The sequence below is a fragment of the Hibiscus syriacus genome, unplaced genomic scaffold (genome assembly GCF_006381635.1).
Source record: "Hibiscus syriacus cultivar Baekdansim isolate YM2019G1 unplaced genomic scaffold, ASM638163v2 tig00113722_pilon, whole genome shotgun sequence".
In the NCBI taxonomy this organism is placed as follows: Eukaryota; Viridiplantae; Streptophyta; class Magnoliopsida; order Malvales; family Malvaceae; genus Hibiscus; species Hibiscus syriacus.
In genome coordinates this window covers 1,097,172-1,119,012 of record NW_024063469.1, presented here as the reverse complement: position 1 = coordinate 1,119,012, position 21,841 = coordinate 1,097,172, and the positions used below count along the sequence as shown (strand labels likewise).

The window sequence follows — 21,841 nt, the reverse complement described above, 5'->3', positions numbered from 1 at the left end:
TTTTTATATGTTGGAATGAGTTACTAGTTATTTCTAGCATTTGGGGATGATTTAGAGCCATTGGGAGTTGAAAAATCTGCAATTCTGTACGAGGGTTTCGAAACCTGTCTTTAAAAATTCGACTATTGGGCAAAGGGGTTTCGAAACCTGTAGGCCAGATTTATATTCTACCTTAGAGGTTTCAAAACCATACCCAAAATTGTCTATTTCACCTTTTAAAAACTTAAAAACTTTGAATTATTTTTACAATGTTTGAACAAATTCAGTTTGGTGCAAAAATATTTTTGCCCTTATTTGTTATATCAAAGTATTAGTTCTACAATGTGGCTTTTTATATTTTATTTTTTAATGGGTAACTTAAAAATTTAATAATTGAATTTTACTCTCTCTCTCTCTCTCATATTTCGCGCATTACACTTTTAGTTATTTTTAACTTAATCACTGAACTTTATGCATTGGAATTTTTTAGTCACTCCTCTATTAACGACAAAAAGTCACATCATAAGGTCACTAGTGATGAAACGATTGAGTGATAAAAAAAACCCAATATATTTAGTTCGGTGAGAAAATTAAAAAGATTTAAATTACAATGAATGGAATAGAAAAGAAAGTAAAATTCAGTTACCAAAAATGTAATTTATTCTAGAACCGAAAGAAGTTAAAAATCATTACTAAACTATCTTAAAATTATATTTTTATTATTAAATATTTAAAAGTTACAAAATAAATATTAAAATTTTATTTTATTATAAAATAAATAATATATTTTTAACGAGGTGATGCAACATGTTAAATTAAAAGGTAATATCTCTTTGATTATTTAAATATAATTAAAATTTTATTTTTAATACTTATAAATAAAAATTCTAAAAATATACATATAACATTTAATATTATAATTTCATGTTTAAAAAACATAAATAAATCATTTTAAGTTAAATTTATATTTTAACTTTAAAAAACATTTATTTTAATTTTAATTTATTAAATATATTTTATTAAAAATATTTATTATTATTATTATTATATCTATACAAATGTTAAGATTTTTTTTTATTAATTTGAGGTAAATAGTATTTGTTTATAGATAATCACTCATCCTTTTGATATTGACGGTGTTTGAACATAAGTCTTCAACTAATAATAACAATTCTCGTGCACAAATGTTTTAGATTGAATGGAAAGAAAGGTGCCACTAGTTCACCTCTTTGTTGAACCGCCAGTGCGAACACAGTTGTCTCTCACCTTTGGAATTTGAATCACGACACATTGCTAGTTTTTAATGGCGGGCATCTTGCCAGGAAGTTGGTGGCGGGTGGTTTCGTGATCCCGTGGAAACGGCTTATTTTATGCCTCAAGTGTTAGTAACCGAAAATTTTCCTAACCATTATTCAAGGCTTTTCTGTTATGATTTTTCAAATATTCTACAAATTACAAAATGGCAATACCGAATTCAAGGGACGGCAAAGTGTTAAGAAGAGTGCTGGTAAGTGGTAACTGGTAAGTGATTATAGGTATGCGGAGTCCAGCTAAGCCAAAGCGTTGCTGTGTTGGGAATTATATGAACGAGACTTTCGACTTTCATTTTGACTGAGAAAAGTCACCATTGTTTTGCTTCTCGCCTTTCTCCGTTGCCAAACAGTACTCTCCTCCTCTCGCTTTCTGTTTTCAAGAATCCGAAAATTTAAGTATGTAGCGTGTGTGACCTGTTTTCTACAGTTTTTAGTTTGATTCTTTGAGTTCCAGATGCCTGAAATGTGTAAGGTTTTGACTCTGATAAGAAAGAATCAGTATATATGTTTATTTTAAGTGCTTATTTGATGATAGTAAAAATGAGTTTGTGATATGCATTGCATGGTATTGTAGATTTATTAATTGATTTTTGCGTATATTTGTGGATAATTTAGTGGTTGATTTGAATGGAATGGCATCGATCGTGCAGGTGAAAGTCTCTTTAACTATTGTGTCCAGAATTTGGCATAATTAGTAAGTAGATTTAACTGGACTCACGGTGATGCTGACGAGATTTGTTGCTTATTCTTGGAAGTAGTTGGAAGATAGAAATATGCACTAACGTTTCATTATTATTGTTTAACCCAATAAGATGGCTGAACTAGGAACTAGGAAAGATTTTAGCATTATATTTTATTTTTACTTATAACGGTCAAAGTGAAGGGAGGTAGTGGACAATTTCTTGTAACTGCATTACATATTAAATATATTATTTTTTATTTTTATAAACAGGGATGGATCGAGCAGACGTCCCCTAAAATTTTTAAATTTTTATATATTTTAGATATTTTCTATTGATAATCTACTTTTACCCCCATAAAATCTTATAAGTTCGCCACCTCCTAAAATTTTATAAATTTGCCCCCCTAACATATAAAATCATGTGTCCATAAGCTCCGTTGATTTGAATATAATTGCCTACTAAGGGGAGGATAGCAATTTACAAACTCTGTCTGTGTAGGAAACATCTGCTTGGCTGGATTTTGCTCTCTTTGTTTCCTAAACTGTCATAGATCTTTTTAAGTTAATATTCTTCCAGTTTAGTCCATTCTTGCTATGTATCTTATGCTGTGTGTTGTCTGTACTCTTTTTTTTTTGGTTGCAAAGGGAGAAGTAACTAGAGATCTTTTTCGACCATTAACGTCATGTCTTTGTCTGTACTCTTTCATTATTATGTCTTTTGTCAAATTATGTCTAAATGTTTGGTCTTCCTGGCAGGATGACATTGTGACATTATTGGCTGTGTGAATTTCAGTGCAAAGAAAAGAGAATATTTCTGTATATTGTTTATGGGAAGATGGTTTCAAGTACATGATTTTCTAAGATAAGCATCTCGGTTAGAATGGGAAGCTAAGATTTGCGTGCAGTATTGGATTCATGCAACTTTATTGAATGGTCTATTGCAGTGGATAGTAATGCATACATTGCTAATATACCGGTACCTCTGTTGGTGCATTCTATTTGGCCATTTTTACACATCTGTCCTTTGTCTTTGTTTGAAGCAGTCAGAGAATCTTTTCCAGAAACCTATATTGGTTTTGAGAGATGAATCCGTAAATGACACCTCTAGCCACATTAAGAATTCAATTTCATTACCATTAAATGGTTCTCTATCTTGCGAGGACTTGGAAGGCGTTGGATCATTAAATTCTACCTGTTTGTTAAACTCAAACTTGTATCTGAGTTCTGATCTTTACATTTTCGGTACGGGAAATTTAGAGATACTTCCCCATGTTTCTATCCAATGCCCTAAAGAAGGCTGTATGGTTACCTTTAACATGTTTGGAAATGTAAATCTGGGTCAATATGTTGTCATCGTTGCTGGTTCAGTAGTTATTTATGCTGCCAATTTGACCATTGGTCAGAATTCTGCTATTAATACAACATCCTTGGCTGGCCCACCACCTCCGCAAGCTAGTGGTACACCTATTGGCCTTGATGGAGCTGGTGGAGGACATGGTGGCCGAGGTGCATCATGTTTAAAAGATACTAAGACAAGCTTTTGGGGAGGTGATGTTTATGCTTGGTCAACTTTGTCTGAACCATGGAGTTATGGGAGTAAAGGTGGTAGTAAGATTGATAGTCCTTTGGTTGGACATTGGTTTGGAGGGAAAGGTGGAGGACGAGTTAAGCTTATTGTAGAGGACATGCTGGATTTGAATGGATCTATAACTGCAGAAGGTGGAGATGGAGGTCTACAAGGGGGAGGAGGTTCTGGTGGAAGTATCTATATAAGAGCTGTGAAGCTGTAAGAAATTCGCCTGTACAAACTGATTTCCATGTTTCAAGTTTTCTGCATGGTTTTTTTTTACCATTTGATTCTAATACCTACTGATTAATCATTTTTACAAAAATATATTTATAGTACTTATCATTTTCTAATTTAATGAAAACTCAATTATGCCTTACCCTTCATACTCATGTACAAATATCTTATAAAAGGTTGTAATGATACACTATTGACTAGTGAGTTGTTGCATCCTAGCCATTCCTCATTGTTGGTGATTCAATGTTTCCGTTGCAGCATTGTGTTTGACTATAAAATGATGAAGTTGATACATCAGTTGACTAAATCTTGGATTCATTTTGTAACATTTTTCATTGATATAGTTAGGAATTCAACCAAAAAATTCTGTTTGAGTTTCTCTTTACCTTTTCGGCCAGGTTTTCATTGTGTACTATGGTTAACATCAACCGTAGGCTTATATGTTATAAATTCAAGTGGAGTCTGTTGTTTGTTAGAATAAAGCTCTATTTGCTTGATTATTTTCTGGAGAATATTGAATGGGCTTATTCTTAAGCTCAAAACCAACCAAATAGTGTAGTTTACTTTTGTTGTGACTTTTTGTTCTTGGTTTGAAGAGACTGAGATGCTTTCTTACTGGTTCCATTTCTCTTTCCGTGACATTTTTAGATAGTAATATGAATGAAAAAACAGTGGTGTTGTAGTCCTGTTGGCCACATCAGGGAATTAAAGTTGATCATCCTACACATAAAAATCATGAGTTAGATTATATATCTTGACTAAATGCTTGCGTCCTGTTTTGATTGCATAGGAAGGGATGTGGTACTATAAGTGCAGCTGGTGGGAAGGGGTGGGGTGGTGGTGGTGGTGGACGAATATCTCTGGATTGTTACAGCATACAAGAAGAAGTTAATGTTTATGTACATGGTTTGTATTGATCACACACTCGTAAAGGCTAAAAATTTTAAACCTAAATGTAAAATGATCTTTTTGTAGTTAGATTAGGCTACTTCACATTCTTCATTTTTGGCAGGTGGTTTTAGTTTTGGTTGTCCTGGAAATTCTGGAGCAGCTGGTACATATTTCAATGCTGATTTACTTAGTCTAAGAGTCGGCAATGATAATGTTACCACTGAAACCGAAACTCTTTTGCTTGATTTCCCTACTAGACCACTATGGTCAAATGTTTTTGTGGAGAATAATGCAAAAGTTTTGCTTCCTCTTCTTTGGAGCAGAGTTCAGGTCTTAACCTCTATCTTCTTCCAAATATGCTATACTCCTTTTCATAGATTTATCATTTTTAATGTTTTCTTGTATTTCATTGCTTTCCAGCTCAATATCTTTTATAATATACATTGCTCTTCTAGAATAGAAGTTAGTGTAATATTCCAAATTTCCCACGGGATGTTATTTTCTTAGCATTCTTTTCAACTTTGAAGGTGAAAGGCCAAATCGGCCTGTATAATGGAGGGGCAATTGTCTTTGGGTTGTCTACATACCCAATATCAGAACTTGAGCTTGTTGCGGAAGAACTTTTAATGAGTGATTCCACCATAAAGGTATTTCAATTTATTTTTTATTAATGTTTTTCGAGGAAAACTTCAAAATTAGATATTATTATTTTTATTTAGATAAACCTGAACTAAAAAAATTCGCGGCTCTATCAGGTGCTAAGTAGTTGGGATGTGAGCTATTTCTAACAAGGTTGAGCACATTTGGAAGATGAGCATTTATTGTTTGACTTGGGGTTAGTTCTTGACCAAGATTTTGGTCCTTACCCTAGAAGCAGATGAAATAATTGTGTGTGCATGGTGAAAGGACTAATAAAAGACTTTACTTTGTTAATGGTTCTTTGAGCCATTCCTTTCCAAAACGTGTTTTGGGACAATCACTAGCTTAAAGTTTTCAGATAATAATCTGTGTCTTATTATTTTACACTGCAATACATATTTTGTTCATAAGTTTCACTTTGTTAAGGTCTATAGGGTGATGATATTTTGATGAAATGATTCATCACTTATCCGCAATTTTCATTTCATTATGTTCTGAGCGGTGGCTCCAATTGTGTAGCCCTATTAGTCTTAGGGAAGCTCGAAAGAGCTGTATTTTTCATTTTATTTTGGAACACCCCCCCCCCCCGCGCGGGAAGGGTCAGTCCTGTTTAACAAGCATGGTCATTTTTTTTCATTGTTACTAAAAAAAAGTTACTCTTCAAAAATGAAGGTATTTGGTGCATTTAGTGTTTCTGTCAAAATGTTACTCATGTGGAACTCCAAAATTCAAGTAGATGGAGGTGGAAATACAATTGTCGCTTCTTCTATCCTTGAAGTGAGGAATTTGGTTGTTCTAAGGGTATAATGCTTGAACTTCTCATGATTTCATTGCTATTTCTTATTCTTAATACACAGTCTTTGTCCTGGATGATTAAAAGCGTTAGATATTTATGTGGAGCGATTCTCTTTACAGGAGAACTCTGTCATTTGTTCAAATGCAAACTTGGGTTTATATGGTCAAGGGTTGCTGCAGTTAACTGGTCAGGGAGATGCAATTCAAGGCCAGAGGCTTTCCTTGTCTCTGTTCTATAACGTAACAGTAAGCCATTACTGCATGAATCACTTTTTTTCTGCTGTTTCTAATTACCGTGCTGCTATTTTTGTGTACGTGTATCCTCAAGTATGCTTAGCTCTGTGTATATGTGTACGTATGTATATCTGTGTAAGTTCTGCACAGATGACTCTGGAGAAATACTATGGTATTGTGTTCATACATATGAGAACATCCCCAATATTATGATTTTGTACCATAGAAAACATATAATATAATTACTTTCTAAAAGAATCTTGTTATCCTCCGACTAAACTCTCTCTGCACTTACGTTAACATGCATAGTAGAATCGAGGTAATGTTTATGAGAATCTAGGCCTAGGTCAATGTTCATGCAAAAATGTATTGACCAACTTTACTACAGACAATACTGTTTTCTGTCGGGACTATTGCCATAAGTCCTTCAGAATCTGATTAAGAAACTTTCTAAGCTTCTACTTAGTTTTATGAAAACATTTCTTCATTTGTCTCCGAGTTTTATATTATTGTCTTATATGTCTGACATCCTTTTATTTCTGTTGAGATAAATTTCTCTTATATTCTTCATATTTGTCCTGTGGTTTAAGTCCTTGTATGTTATAGGTTGGGCCAGGTTCTTTACTTCAAGCTCCAATGGATAATGATACTAGCAACAATGTGTGAGTGTGAATTTTGATTTTCTTTAATATCTTTTTCATAACATTTGGTGTCATAGTTAAATGTTTGAAGTTTCTTTTAACTATATTTTTCATTTGTTTTTTAGGGTTACAAATACGCTTTGTGAGTGCCAAACATGCCCAATTGATTTGATAACTCCTCCAGATGATTGCCATGTTAATTATACACTGTCATTTTCTCTACAGGTAGAAATCATATTTGTCTTTGATTTTATCCAGAATAAGCCATTTGTTTTCAAACTTCTCACCACTTTTCAATATTTTCAAAATAACGCAGCAAGTTGGACCCATTAAAATTTTCTAATATAGAGTTGAAGGTGTTTTGGATTGGGTATAAAGCAAGTTTAGACCCATTAAACTTCTTCGATTTTAAATTGAAGGTTTTTTTTTGGATCGGGTTTAAAGAAATGATGTATTGTTGGGTATGAATTTAGGAAGAGTTAATGAATAAGACAAGAAAAACGAAACCCGATATGATTAACAACATGGTTTTTGCTGAGAGGGGTTTAGGAGGCTTTGATACATAGGATATTAAAGAGAGATCAATAGAGATTGCCATGGTTGGTTTTGTTCATTCATCATGGAGTTACCAACCTTTTTTACCAACAATTATTTAACCTATTCTTTCACATATTTCATTGAACACTTGGTTTTTGGTTTCAGTAATAATTAAAGAACCTAAGTTAATGGCCTTTCCTACATTGGCTGGTAACATGCACCAGTCTTCATGTGAGCTTCTTCCTGGTTCACTTATATGTGTTAGGATGTTATTACTACAGTGGCAAAGTTAAATATCTAACTGGTTATGTTTGATCAATTTGCAGATTTGTCGAGTTGAGGACCTTTTTGTTAATGGGATCATCGAGGGAAGTATAATTCACATTCATGGGGCAAAGACAGTTACTGTTGATGTTGATGGTTTGATTACTGCATCTGAATTAGGTAACAAAGAGTATAATCCACAAAATATTTGATCCATTTTGGTCTATTGCATTTCTAACATCTCCATCTTTATATAATCTACAGGGTAATCATGCTAAATAATCTGTTAATTCCTGTGAATTATGAATCAAGCTTTTGTTAGCATTTCTAATTTTTTAGACCCCTATTTTAGGTTGTAGCAAAGGTTTAGGAAAAGGAAACTATCTTAATGGAGCTGGTAGTGGTGCTGGCCATGGAGGACGTGGGGGTGCTGGATATTTCAATGGAATGTTTAGCATTGGTGGTCATGAATATGGTAATGCTGATCTGCCTTGTGAATTGGGAAGTGGAACAGAGGATCCCGCTCAGCCATTTGGACATGTATTTGGAGGAGGAATGATTGGTGAGTTTTCAATTAAAGAATTGCCAAAATAGGTTATTATAGTAAGAAATTTTACATGTAATGTGAGCTATTAAATCTTTCAAGAAACAAAGTGGTAATCAATTTATACACTTAATGTGTTTTCATCATTTTTAATATTCTTTGACATTGTACATTAATTATTTTGACTGTCTGATTGTTGCATCTTCGCTAGTAATGGGATCAACCCAATGGCCTTTGCTAAGAGTTAGTATTTATGGATCTTTGACGGCCGATGGTCAGAGCTTTAATGAAGCAACATTAAATGGTAATGAATTGTTAAGGGGTGGACTTGGTGGAGGTTCTGGTGGATCGGTTCTTCTATTCCTTCAAGAGCTTATACTTGGAGAAAATTCATCTTTATCAACTGTTGGAGGAAATGGTGGTCCTCTTGGTGGTGGTGGGGGTGGGGGTGGAAGAGTGCATTTTGATTGGTCTAAGATAGGTATTGAGAATGAGTATGTTCCAGTTGCTACTATCAATGGTTTCATCAATAGTAGGTATGACTCTTTAGTTCAAAAAATGTCATTATTTCTTTTAATGCTTAAGTGAATTGACCAGTAGCTAATGAATTGTTTAATATTCAACTTTTATTTGGACCAACTATGTTACAAACATTTTAGACTACTCCTGATTTTTTCTGTTTGCATTTTGTTGTTCATTATTTAGTTTCAGATAAAAGAGTTAACCAACAGCTAATACTGCAAATATTAGGTGGATTCCTTTTCCAGGAATACTATTTGCACTTTCTATTTATTCTTTACCATCATATTGTTAGGAGTACACTATCAAATGACAACAGTTCTTTTCCAGAAAGATTTTGAAAGATTTATTACGTAATGTCTTCATTGCTTCATGGACCAATAATGTATGGTGTTTTATTTTCTCGTCTTAAGAAATTATTAAAAATTCAACAGAGAAGCTTACTCTTCATTCATGATGATTGACAGTGGAGGTGCTGGAGATAATGTTGGATTCTTTGGAGACAATGGCACAGTAACTGGGAAAAAGTGTCCAAAAGGCCTCTTTGGTACATTCTGTAGGGTAAGGTTTCACTAATGTTGAAGTTGTTACACACTTCTAAAAATTTATGATTCTACCTGTTGTAGAAAAAGGCTTGTGCTGTTATGCATTACCCCGGTGGGGTCTTGTTATGAGAATACTTACAATTCTAAAAGTTCATGATACTTTGGTGTATATGCCAAATCCCTCTAAAGCTAATTAAATCCTAGTGCAACTTTGGTGTAGCATCATAATACATTTCTTTGTAGGTTGCCATGGAAGGATATTAGACTGCTAAGCAATTTTTGCTCTGATGCCATCATTTTTCTTTCTTCAATGATGACACACAAACTTGAGTTACTAAAGTTTGCTCTGGGAAAAATATTTACTTTCCATACTATAATCTGATTTGTCTGATAATACTCACTTTATTACGAGACTATAATGAGAAATTATTCACCATTAATCAATCTGGGGCTTGGTTTGCTTGACATATGGGTATGTACCATTCAAGTCTTTGAACTTTTTCACTTATCAATATAGATGCAAAACTATTGTCTTTTTCTTTTAGGTTTAGAATGTTGGTATCAGTTCTATGCATCATTTTATGTTTTGACTATGAAAACTTTTGATGTTTCAACTAAACTGTTTTTTTTTAAAATCATACTCAGGAATGCCCCATTGGCACTTATAAAGATATTGATGGCTCTGATGAAGATCTTTGCATCCCTTGCTCTCTGGAGCTTCTTCCTGATCGTGCTAATTTCATATATGTACGAGGTACTTGTTAATAGTGTGATTTACATTTTGTTCTTTGTCTTTATTTTCAGTCTTCCATATATTTTTTGTTCTCACTTAGAGTGTTTATTTTTTGCAGGAGGAGTCAGTGAGCCATTTTGCCCCTATAAATGCATATCTGACAAGTATAAAATGCCAAATTGCTATACTCCTATTGAGGAGTTGATGTATACATTTGGAGGTCCTTGGCCTTTTGCACTTATTCTGTCTGGAGTTTTGTTGCTTTTAGCTGTTTTGTTAAGCACTTTAAGGATCAAATTGGTTGAATCAAGCTCATATGGTGCTAATATTGAACATCAGAGTAGCGATCATTTTCCATGCCTTCTTTCCTTATCAGAGGTATATTGTTGAAAGCCATATTTCATTGGTATGACAAGAACCAGTTTCATCATTATATGACAATGCTTTATGGACTGTATATATTTTCTCATTCAAGGTACGGGGGACAAGAACTGAAGAGACTCAGAGTCATGTTTACAGAATGTACTTCATAGGTCCCAATACTTTTAGAGAACCATGGAACCGTCCTTACTCTCCTCCTGATACCATCACTGAGATAGTGTAAGTAAATATTTTAGCTCCATAAAGATCAAAGTATGGCACTTTTTTCGTGCTAATGTAATATTATAATTCTCTAGTTGATCATTGCTGAACTCAAAATTTACTCCGCCCCAAAAAAGTATTATGCTATTTCCAAAATTTTTGTTATGTGCATAGTAACCCAAGGTTTTAACAGCCTGCTGGTCATATGGGCATTGTTCTTTTCATTTGTTTTTATTTTTGGAGGGTTCGGGTTGTGAGAGTGGTATGAAGAGTTTACCTCATGTACGTTTAATTAGGATGCTAATTGCTAAAGTACCCTTCATGAAAAATCCTTGGGAGAACAATGATCATGTAGCTATATTTACCCTGTTTTGCTCGCTGTTGATGCAAAATACACATTGAATCCCTTTTCTTTTCGTATGTTAGAACCCAACATTCCTTTTTATTTTTGGGTCCTAAAATAGCATTCATAATTAAAAAACTTCCCTGAGCCATAGGTATGAAGATGCTTTCAACAGATTCATTAATGAGATCAACTCAGTTGCTGCATATGAATGGTGGGAAGGATCAGTGCATAGTATACTGTCATTTCTTGCATATCCTTGTTCCTGGTCCTGGAAACAATGGCGCCGCAGGAAAAAAGTAGATCGACTTCAGGAATTTGTCAAATCGGAGTATGACCATTCATGTCTCCGCTCTTGCAGATCACGTGCTCTATACAAGGGGATGAAGGTTATGCTTCTCATATTTTATTCTTTTGTAGCCATCTTATTCTCCGAGTGCTAAACATTGTCTAGTCAACCTTTTCGTTATTGTTAGCTTGAGATGTATTTCTGAAATTATTCTGATGCCACGTTTTGTTACTGTCTTGATGTCACTTATAATTTTGAAGAAGATATTGAATTCTATATCATCATGATTTAACTACCGTAAGATGGTTACTAAGTAAATCATTTCCTTAGGGAAAATTGAGTGGATGGAAGTCAAACCTTTCCATGAATTCCTTGTCTTATTTACTCACTTATATAGATTTTTTTTTAATTCAAAAATTGTACATTTTATCTTCTTTATATTGGTGCCTAATTTATGCAGTTTGGAGCAACGCCTGATTTGATGGTTGCATACATTGATTTTTTCCTTGGTGGTGATGAGAAGCGTATGGACATGGTATCAATCATACAAAAGAGGTTCCCCATGTGCATAATATTTGGTGGGGATGGAAGTTATATGTCGCCCTACAATCTTCATAATGATACATTGTTGACTAATCTTGTTGGTCAGGTGTGTTGGCTGTCTTGTAAATTTTCAATAGCTTTATCGTAGCTTGAATTATCCTTCATCTGATTTTAAGAAATGTTCTCTTCCCAGTACATTCCACCAACTGTTTGGAATCGTTTGGTGGCTGGTTTGAATGCTCAGTTGAGGACTGTGAGACATGGATCCATTCGCTCTGCACTAATTCCTGTTGTGGATTGGATGGCTAGTCATGGAAATTCCCAGCTTGAATTCCTTCGGGTTAAAATTGAGCTAGGCTGGTTTCAAGCATCAGCTTCTGGGTACTTTCAGCTAGGCATCTTGGTAGTGATTGGTGACTATCTCTTTCACAATTTGCACCAACCTGATCCTTCAGATAGAAGCAATGATGAATACCCAAGGTAACCTCAAGTAACTATGCCTCTTTAGATTTCTATGATAACGTTTCGAATATTTGAATGGTTTCTCTTTGATCTCTGTAAATTATTATGTCCTCATTGGCTGTTTGTTTGTTTATGGTTCAGGAAAGATGCTGAATCCACAGACAAAAGCCTCAAACAGCTTCAGCAGAGTTGCCCATACCCAAGTCATGCATTATCCCGTAGAAAGGTCACAGGGGGAATCAGTGGAGGTCTTATAAATGATAGTACCTTGAAATCTTTGGAATTTAAAAGAGACTTTTTCTTCCCATTCTCTCTCTTACTGCACAATACTAAGCCCATTGGTCGTCAGGTGATTCCGATATATTTCTTGTATAACCTCACTCATATGGCTGATTTTATGAATTGTTCATCACCTAATGCTTAAAATTTGTGTTTCAGGACTCCCTTCAGTTCCTATTTACTACCATTCTTTTGGCAGATCTTGCTGTTACCCTTCTTACTTGTCTTCAGTTCTATTGGATGTCTCTTGGTGCATTCCTTGCTGTCTTACTTATTCTTCCTCTATCGCTGCTTTCTCCATTCCCTGCTGGTTTGAGCGCCTTGTTCAGTAAAGAGCCTCGGAGAGCTTCTCATACTCGTATATATTCCCTGTGGAATGCCACATCCCTGTCAAATATTGTGAGTAAACTCTAAATAGGCACCTTCTACCAATGGCAGTTATTCTACTCTGGCATTAGCACAAATAAACTACAATGCTTTTGTTGTTCTGTGAAATACTCTGATGCAATAAACTAAGGTGTAGTGTTACGCTGAAACCTATCCGTCATACTTATACTGTAGTCACTAGTCATTAGGCATCGGTATAGCAAGCGGAGGAATTTGTGTTCTCTGTAATTCGTAAAGCATCGAATCGGGCACTATATAACCATGTGAATAGGACATCAATAGTTGAGTTACATATGTCATATCTTATTTTTGGCAGGCTGTGGCTTTCATCTATGGCATGATTCATTACGGATTCTCCTCTTTTCAGCCACCTGAGAAGGGAAGTACTTGGAACACGAGAAGGTGAGGAATTTGATGGTTATTAATCTAATACTGGATATAAACTTGAGGATGATTATAACATGAAAAAATAACCGATCGTGACATTGACAAACGTCCGTAATTTATTTCCATGGATTTTAGCAACAGGGAAGATAACAAATGGTGGCTTTTGCCAACCATACTTGTGGTATTGAAGTCAGTACAAGCTCGTTTAGTTGATTGGCACATAGCTAATCTAGAAATCCAAGATTTGTCCCTCTTCTGTCCGGATCCAGATGCTTTTTGGGCACATGAACCTACGTCTTGACTTCTGCTGCTATGGGCTATGGCTCCAGCTTCCTCTGTAAATTTTGTTCGAATCCGTACAAAGCACCAGGTGCAGTATGCGTTCTTTTATCCTTTTTGGGCATAGTTTTTGAGGTTAATTAGAAACCATTTCCTTCATCCTTACATAATAAGATAAAAAAGGGTTGTAGTTTATGAGTTGGAATCAGAGTTGGTGTTCCATTTTCGAACAATTTTGCAACACTCGATGTTCGATTATGACTTCATATCTGTTTTGGGCCAATAGTAATGGGTTTTATAAGTCTTGGATTACACAAATTGTGGGCTTTAAGTAACATACCAGTGTTAAAGCAAAGCCAATATTCTTTTTTGACAGTCAAGTTACTCAAGTTGATGACAATTTATACACAATTTTATTGTATTATTTTTCTTCACAAATGATACTGATGCACTCCAAAGAGAAATACTAAGATGAATGAAACTTTAATCTAACGATTTTTGTAGTTATACTTTTAATTTAACTTCAATATCGAATTCAATTTCATGATCCAACAGTAATTTCGATAGCTCTTCTATAAACACGTTAAGAAAATACTTAACAACTCATAATATTATGCATCTTCGAATCCTTACGAGCAGACGAGAGTGAGAGGAGAACCTTTGTCCAAAGCTTTTAACAAGTCCTCTCTAAGTCTAGCTCTCGCTTATGAAACCCTGAATTACGAACTCTTCATAATTAATTGATTACGGTGATAGTGACAAACGATAATTGTGACAATAACAACAAAGAGAGAGAGTTAAAGAAGAGGGAATAAATCTTGAGATGGAAAAAATAGATTCTCTTTATTTAGAGTGAAAATTCAAACTTTTTAAAAAAAATAGAAAATAACGATTTTATTAATGTGCTACATGAATAATTGAGTGATCGAAAACATAAGTGACAAAAATCAAACTTTGTCAAAATATATAGTCAAATAGAACATATAAAAATTAAAAGAGACCATCTATGTAGTTTAACCATTTGTTTTTTGGCAAAACAAACTTTAGCATGGTGTTAACAGCAAGGCAGAACAAATAAGTAAACAGTAAAAATAAAGGGCCTGGAAAACAAAATCCAATTAACAAACGCTCAATACATTTCCCCAATCTCCCAAACCCCAAATCCAGCCGAAACCACCGCCACCAAAAGACTCATCTCTGATCATGTTCCGGCAAGCGTCACGCCTCTTGGCTCGAACCACCACGGCCGCCACATCTAGGAGGAGTCGAGCTTTTTCCTCGGATGTACCGGCCACTCCAGCTCAAGATTCCAACTTCATCGAGTCATGGACCAAAGTGGTTCCCAACCTAGACCCTCCCAAGACTCCCTCTTCCTTCATGGCACCTCGGCCCGCAACCCCTTCTTCTATCCCTACTAAACTCACCGTTAACTTTGTCCTTCCTTACGCATCTGAGCTCGCCGGGAAAGAGGTTTATTTCCACCTCCTTTTTTTAATTAAAAAATGTTTTTTCTCATTCTATCATGGTTTGCTTGGATCTTTGGTCCGTGGATTATGAATTTGGTTTTGGCGTCTGGGTTTTGCTTCGATTTTGATTTTGTAGGATTTTCCCATTGTTTTTCTTTAATTTGATTGGTCATGTTGAGGCTCTCTGTTCCTTGAATTAATGACGCTCATCTAAGATTGGAATATATCATTCGATCGTCCATTTTATCTTGGAACTTTTGATTTATTATTATTATTATTATTGTGCTGTATTTTAAAAAAAATCAAGTTATTGATCAATTTTCAAGTTTTTAAAAGGGATTGTTTTTATGCATTTAGTGAGAATTTGTAGCTTCTTCACTCTTTTTTATTGACCGTTTAATCTGATAATTTCAGTTTATTTTATGAAGCATATCTTATGGAAACACTGAATCAATTATCTATTCAAGCATTCTTGATATAACTAATAGCCTGTTATTTCAACATATGCATCTTTTTTATGTATTAATTCCATTGTGTACCTTCTTCTACGAGATATCATTTGTCCGTAATTACACCTTTTGTCTATTGATCATTGGATGTCTTAAGCATGGTGACCATTTCAGAAATTTACCTAATTAAAATTGGAGTCTTTTTACTTTTTGGTCTGAATGATAGTATTCAGCCTAAAAGCCACATAGAATGAGGAATGTTTATAAACCAAAGAATTTTTAAATCCTTTTGATCTTCTGGAATTTTGTAATACGAGCCTTCTGATCCATGAAACTTTTGTTTCATTTTAGATTCTTTCTTTTCCTTTTCACTTTGCTAGTATAAGATGGATAAATAAGCTATTGTCGCAAACTGAATAAACTAATCGAGCCTAGCATAATCTACTCAACAATGATGAACCAGATTTAGGAATGAGAAACCCCTAAGTACAGAAATATTTTGCATCTTTTGAGAGTTGAATAAAAATTTCCTATTTCTGGGATATTACATTGTCAAATTTCTGATTTATAGTATTTTAACAGGTTGATATGGTAATAGTTCCAGCAACCACCGGACAGATGGGTGTTTTGCCTGGACATGTCCCTACAATTGCTGAACTGAAACCCGGGATCCTGTCGGTGCATGAAGGAAATGATGTAAAAAAATATTTCCTTAGCAGTGGCTTTGCCCTTATCCATGCCAACTCTGTTGCTGATATTATTGCCGTGGAAGCAGTGCCATTCGACCGCCTCGATCCTGCTTTGGTCCAGAAGGGTTTGGCAGACTTTACCCAAAAGCTTAGCTCGGCTACAACTGATCTGGAGAAAGCTGAAGCCCAAATAGGTGTTGACGTTCACAGTGCTATGAATTCCGCTATTGCAGGTTAATTGTTTTCTTAATCGACTTTGCTCGATTCATGGGCTTTTGTTTTCTCAGATTGCTTCTTGTTTTGTGCATCAACTTTTTTTTATGTCTTGATGATCATCAAATGACAGAGATCTCTGAAGATGACTAATTAGTTGATTTTCAGAGATTTTGGAATAAAATTTTCTGAAACAAGAAACTTGTAATATACCTTTGTTTGCTGTTGATGGTTTTATTCAAATTAGAATCATCTCATTGTGGTTATTAAAAAGCAATAATCTAAATCTGTTTTACTCCAACGTCGGTTTTATCTTACGATTTGATTCGAGAAATTCAAGGCTAAATATGTTAAAGCCTCACTGGTCTTCATGAATACTGGCAATGGCAGCCTCACTGCTCTTAATGAATCCTGGCAATGACACCATTTACATTTATAAGATATATAATTTTTTGTGCTTAACATTGACATTAATGTAACATGATATCCAACTTTTTTTTTGCAATTGGTATTTAATAATTTTTGGTACAATTAGATACTTTTGTCTTTTCCCTTTAATACAATTAGATACCTAAAAATAATATTTAGCATTTTTCTTTGAATAATTTCATTATATTTAGCATTTTTTTTATAATTTGAAATGATTATAAGGTAATATTTGTGAAGAATCTTTCTTAATTTGTAACAATATACACAAATCTTGTAAACATAATTTCTCGAACTTGAATCTTTAAAAGAGAACAATATTCTTTTTCACCATTGAATTACTTGTTAAGTTCATATTTACAACATAATTGCTCGAACATGAATCTTTTAAAGAGAACAATATTCTTTTTCACCATTGAATTACTTGATAAGTTCATATTTAGCGTATTAAGTATGAAGCATCGTTTTGTGGGGGGTACCATGTATCTCTATAATTGCATGTATTGGGTAACTGTTGTTATAGCTGTGATTGATGCCACTCGTTGCCATGCTTTCAAATTTCAGCTGTTGCTTCTGTCATCAAAGACCACACGATGCATGTTTTTCATGGTTTTAAATTTTAAAGTCGAACGATAAAATCATTAATATTTGTTTTTATATAAAATCTTGTTTATGATATGACTTTAGAGAATCATCGTATGTGTGGCCGAAATAGCTGCCCTCAATAAGCAGGCAGCAGCTGAGAAATTAGCCGCCAGAACTAAACCAATGTTTGATTAGGACATATTCATGGCCGGTGCCTAAGCTGTCCACTTATTTTGTGCGTTTACTTTAACCCATTGAATCAATGTGATTAAACAAACACAAATTCATTATATCGACCAAACACTGCTCATGTGTTTGGTTTCATATCAGGAAAGGGTTGGGGCCCTTTTTGTTGGAGCATGCATGGGTCGCCTACTGTCCTATTTCTTACTTTATAATTTTAGCCCATCAGTTCTATCAAGCCCCCAAATCTACTTTTTCCCTTATTATTGATGATTATAAAGTAATATCTATTCTAAATACTATTAATTATTTGAAAATAAATATTAAATCACCATGCTACAGTCATTGATGCTTGAACCCGTAACTTTAGAAATGACAATGATTCCTTAAACCATTGAGATAAGCTGATTCGTGCCTTTTACATATTATCTTAAATTCATTGTAAATATTTTTTATGAAACTTGTGTTTATGAAAAATCGACTAAGGTTCAAATTATACAATAATTTCTTTAACCATTGAGGTAAGTTGGTTCGTGCCTTTTACATATACTAAGGTTCAAATTATACAATAATCCTTAAAACTTGTGTTTATGAAAAATTAAATAATTAAAACTTAATTCAAATATTTTTTTAATCAATTAATAAAATGTGTAACATTTTATATGTATCACTTGAAATCAAACGCCCATAATCCCACTACTACTTTTAGGTTATGAATTCATTTGTAAAAAGAAAAGGTGGTTGGATTTATTTTTCAAATACGAATAGTTTTTTACCCAAACCAACAAGACTAAAGGTTACTAGAGGATACATTCATATGATCGGGTAATTATGTTGTACGGTAGTCTAATATAAGGCTAAAGAATGATGCTACCGGAAATGTTAATATATTTTTAATATTTTCGGTAGAGCGCTACCTAAAATTTTATTTTATTTTACATGAAATGTTAATTCGCTACCTAAAATGAATATTTTCGATATTAACATTTCAGGTAGAAAAAATAATATTTTAAGTAGCGCCCGATATTAATATTTTCTGTAGAAAAAAGAATATTTTAGGTATCGCTCTACCGGAAATGTTAAAAAAATATATTAACATTTCCGTTAACGTCTTTTTTCAACCTTATATTAGGTTGTCTTTCATTTGACATCCCCATCTACTCACTTTAATTACATATGACATAGTTGAGATATCCACTAGCCTTATAATTAATATGATGTATTTTATTAAATTTATTTCGATCTGTATTTTATATAATTATCTCTAATTTAAGAGTTTTAAAAAAGTATGAATCAAACGAATTTAATGATTACGGGATCTAATGATATCCCTTAAAATTTCGAGTTCAAGCACTACATATTTAGGGGCATAAGATTTCATTTATCAAAGGGTTGAAAGTCTTTAAACATAGACTACTTTATATTCGTCAAAATTTATATAAAAAAATATTTTACTACACAATTAAACTGTCTATTAATTAATATTGAAATCAAGTTTTCAATGTCTGCCACTGCCACCTTTGCTACACAATAAAGCAATAAGAAACGTTTGAAGGCAATGAAAACAAATTAATTATCAATGAATGAATGAATTAAGATTGATTCAATCTGAATTATTTTACTCTACAAACAATTGTTCATGTTCCAAACCACATACTTGCTCAATTGATTAGCATTAGGTAGTACTTATCTTACTTATTTATTATGTGTGGGGACACTACCAAATTCTTTATAATTAATGAATAAACACCCCTAAACTTCTCTCTCCTTGACAATGCAACCCAAAACTAGAGGGGAAAAAGGGGTTTTGAAAATTGAAATTTGAACAATGGAAATTAGATGAGAAAAGAAATGAAAATGCATGGTGCATGTGACGTGGGAGTTGCAAAACCTATAAGAAAGTTGAAACCATGAGAACCCCGTTTAATTGGATAGGGTGTTGTAAATCACAATTATTATAACCAAAACGACGCGTAGCTTCCTCTGAAGTTTCATGCACGATTCGTATATATCCAAGATGAAGAAATGCCCCAAGTGAGGGCAATTTCCATTTTCTTCAAACTCTTATGCAAAAGCAAAAGCCATCGAACCAAATTAATTAGCCGACCCTTATTCTCATATGTAATGGGATAAGGGAATGTAGGGTAGTAGGCTGCTCTCAACGCCAGGTTGATAGCAGCTTCCGTAGGAGACCTCCGAGGTATTTCATAATTCGGAGGTCTCCTACGGAAGTTGCTCTCAACCTGACGTTGGGAGCAGCTTACTATCCTACCTTCCCCTTACCCCATTACATATGGGAATAAGGGTCAACTAATTAATTTGGTTCGATGGTTTTTGCATAAGAGTTTGAAGAAAATGGAAATTGCCCTCACTTGGGGCGTTTCTTATCTTGGAGAGTGCTTCAAAATTTTCTCGAGAAAATGACTGAAACCAAACATGTCGGACTTAGATAATTACACCATCTAGAAAACCGTGTTGGGGAATATAAAGCCAAACTGTTCGTGGAAAGAATCGAACAAATTAAGTCTGGAAAATCGAATGAAAACAATGTCAAATTGTAGCCGGTGAATGGTTGTTGCATGTGTAAGTCTGACGCGTGAAGGTTATAAAAACAAATGCGTAGCATTATGGTATGAAAGAGATGGATGGCATTGGCAATTGCAAATTCAAAGTTTCATCTTGCGCTCATCCTCCACAGTTCATTGGGTTGATTTGTATTTGTTGGTGGTATTTCAATAATTTGATCTCATGTTGTGGTTCGTTTTTCGATACAATTAGATTTATTTGTTTATATATTTGGTTCGAGTTTTTTAATGGATTTTTTTATATTTTTCTAATATGGTCGTTACTTGATCTAAAATAGTTTTTCTTATATAATTGTTTATAAAAGAATATCTTAATTATATGTTTAATTTATAATTATAATTGTGAATTTTTATTATAATTTTAAATATTCTTCTTTTTAATAAAACTAATTAATTATATTTCTATTAAAGAGTTATTTTTATTATTAAGTTGGTTAGATAGTACAGGAAAATGACAAAAATAAGCTCTGAAAATGTTGCAAATTGGCAGCTTAATTTAAGGTTATGAAATAATAGAAAATGAGCGTGATAAAAAAATGTTATAAAAGTTATAATATTTTCGATTAGACACAATTTGAAAGGTTAAAATTCTAACATTTTCAATTGCTAACAAAAAAATGTTATAAAAAGGATTTTCAACTAAAAAATATTAATAAAAAATTAACATTTTAGGTTGCGTCCAACTAAAAATATTATAATTCTTATAATATTTTCGGTTGCGATTTTTCTTTACCTTAAATTATGTTGTCTTTCCTTAGACTCCCAATCCTTCTTGGAAGACAGTAAAAATAATTATTCCCCAGGATTCTCCCCTTATTGGGGGCTAAAGTGTCAGGTTATGGCTGTTAATGACCAAAAAATTAAGCTAAAATCATTTATGAAAGATAAATATATTGGTATCACAGTGTACCAATTTAGAAACACTGTCCCATTTCACAGGGAAGCTTTACTGCCTGGTTTTCAAAATTATGATACAACTTTAACTGCAGTATTGATTTGTCCTTTTTGGTGAACCACTCAGCATTTGAAGAAACTTTTGAAGATTTCAATAGCCATGGAAATGAAACAAAACTTAATTAAGTGTGGTCTTGGGGTATCAACAAATCCCTCAACCTGAAATAAATGACCAAATTGAGCTGTAGGCAGTTAATGCGCAGATGAAGTAGAGTCCCACACAATACAAATGGGGCCTATATGGTGGTGGACATGACAATGGGAGTGTAGGCACAATAAATTGAGAGGAAAAGAAAGATGTTTTGGTTTTGGTGTGGAAGTTTTTGATTCTTTGGGAGCCGATGCAAATGCCCCACTCTTGGTGTTGTTGCTTGCTTCCCCTTTACCCCCTTTTCTTGTGAGTGGCATTATAACAAGAATCAAACATTGTCCTTTCAAGACACACTCTTATACATTATTGCACCATCTACCACCTCCTTTAGTCACATTTCCATAAATAAATATACTCTTCTAAACGGTATGAAGTAATTATAAGATATTATATATTAAGAATCTATATAAATTACTGACACCCTGCAAACGTAGTTAATCAAACCCGAGACCCGTAGGAAGAACAACAT

At 33.8% G+C, this 21,841-nt stretch overlaps 2 protein-coding genes across 2 annotated transcripts; both read left to right on the top strand.

The window, feature by feature from the left end:
- The first annotated feature begins 1,438 nt into the window (after nucleotides 1-1,438).
- On the top strand, nucleotides 1,439-13,798 carry LOC120187127. Its single transcript, XM_039190914.1, has 23 exons — nucleotides 1,439-1,486; nucleotides 3,018-3,760; nucleotides 4,569-4,684; nucleotides 4,791-4,999; nucleotides 5,197-5,316; nucleotides 5,981-6,109; nucleotides 6,224-6,349; nucleotides 6,944-6,999; nucleotides 7,104-7,203; nucleotides 7,842-7,959; nucleotides 8,132-8,341; nucleotides 8,535-8,859; nucleotides 9,310-9,403; nucleotides 10,033-10,141; nucleotides 10,239-10,498; nucleotides 10,596-10,720; nucleotides 11,200-11,434; nucleotides 11,795-11,983; nucleotides 12,071-12,357; nucleotides 12,481-12,688; nucleotides 12,778-13,017; nucleotides 13,322-13,407; nucleotides 13,534-13,798. The coding sequence occupies exons 1-23, from the start codon at nucleotides 1,439-1,441 to the stop codon at nucleotides 13,691-13,693; spliced, it is 4,293 nt and encodes a 1,430-aa protein (XP_039046845.1). The 3' UTR covers nucleotides 13,694-13,798.
- A 799-nt stretch (nucleotides 13,799-14,597) lies between these two features.
- On the top strand, nucleotides 14,598-16,695 carry LOC120186977 (ATP synthase subunit delta', mitochondrial-like). The gene is made up of 3 exons (XM_039190770.1): nucleotides 14,598-14,608; nucleotides 14,839-15,141; nucleotides 16,169-16,695. Exons 2-3 carry the CDS (start codon nucleotides 14,875-14,877, stop codon nucleotides 16,511-16,513), a joined length of 612 nt encoding a protein of 203 aa, XP_039046701.1. The 5' UTR covers nucleotides 14,598-14,608; nucleotides 14,839-14,874; the 3' UTR covers nucleotides 16,514-16,695.
- The last annotated feature ends 5,146 nt before the right edge of the window (nucleotides 16,696-21,841 follow it).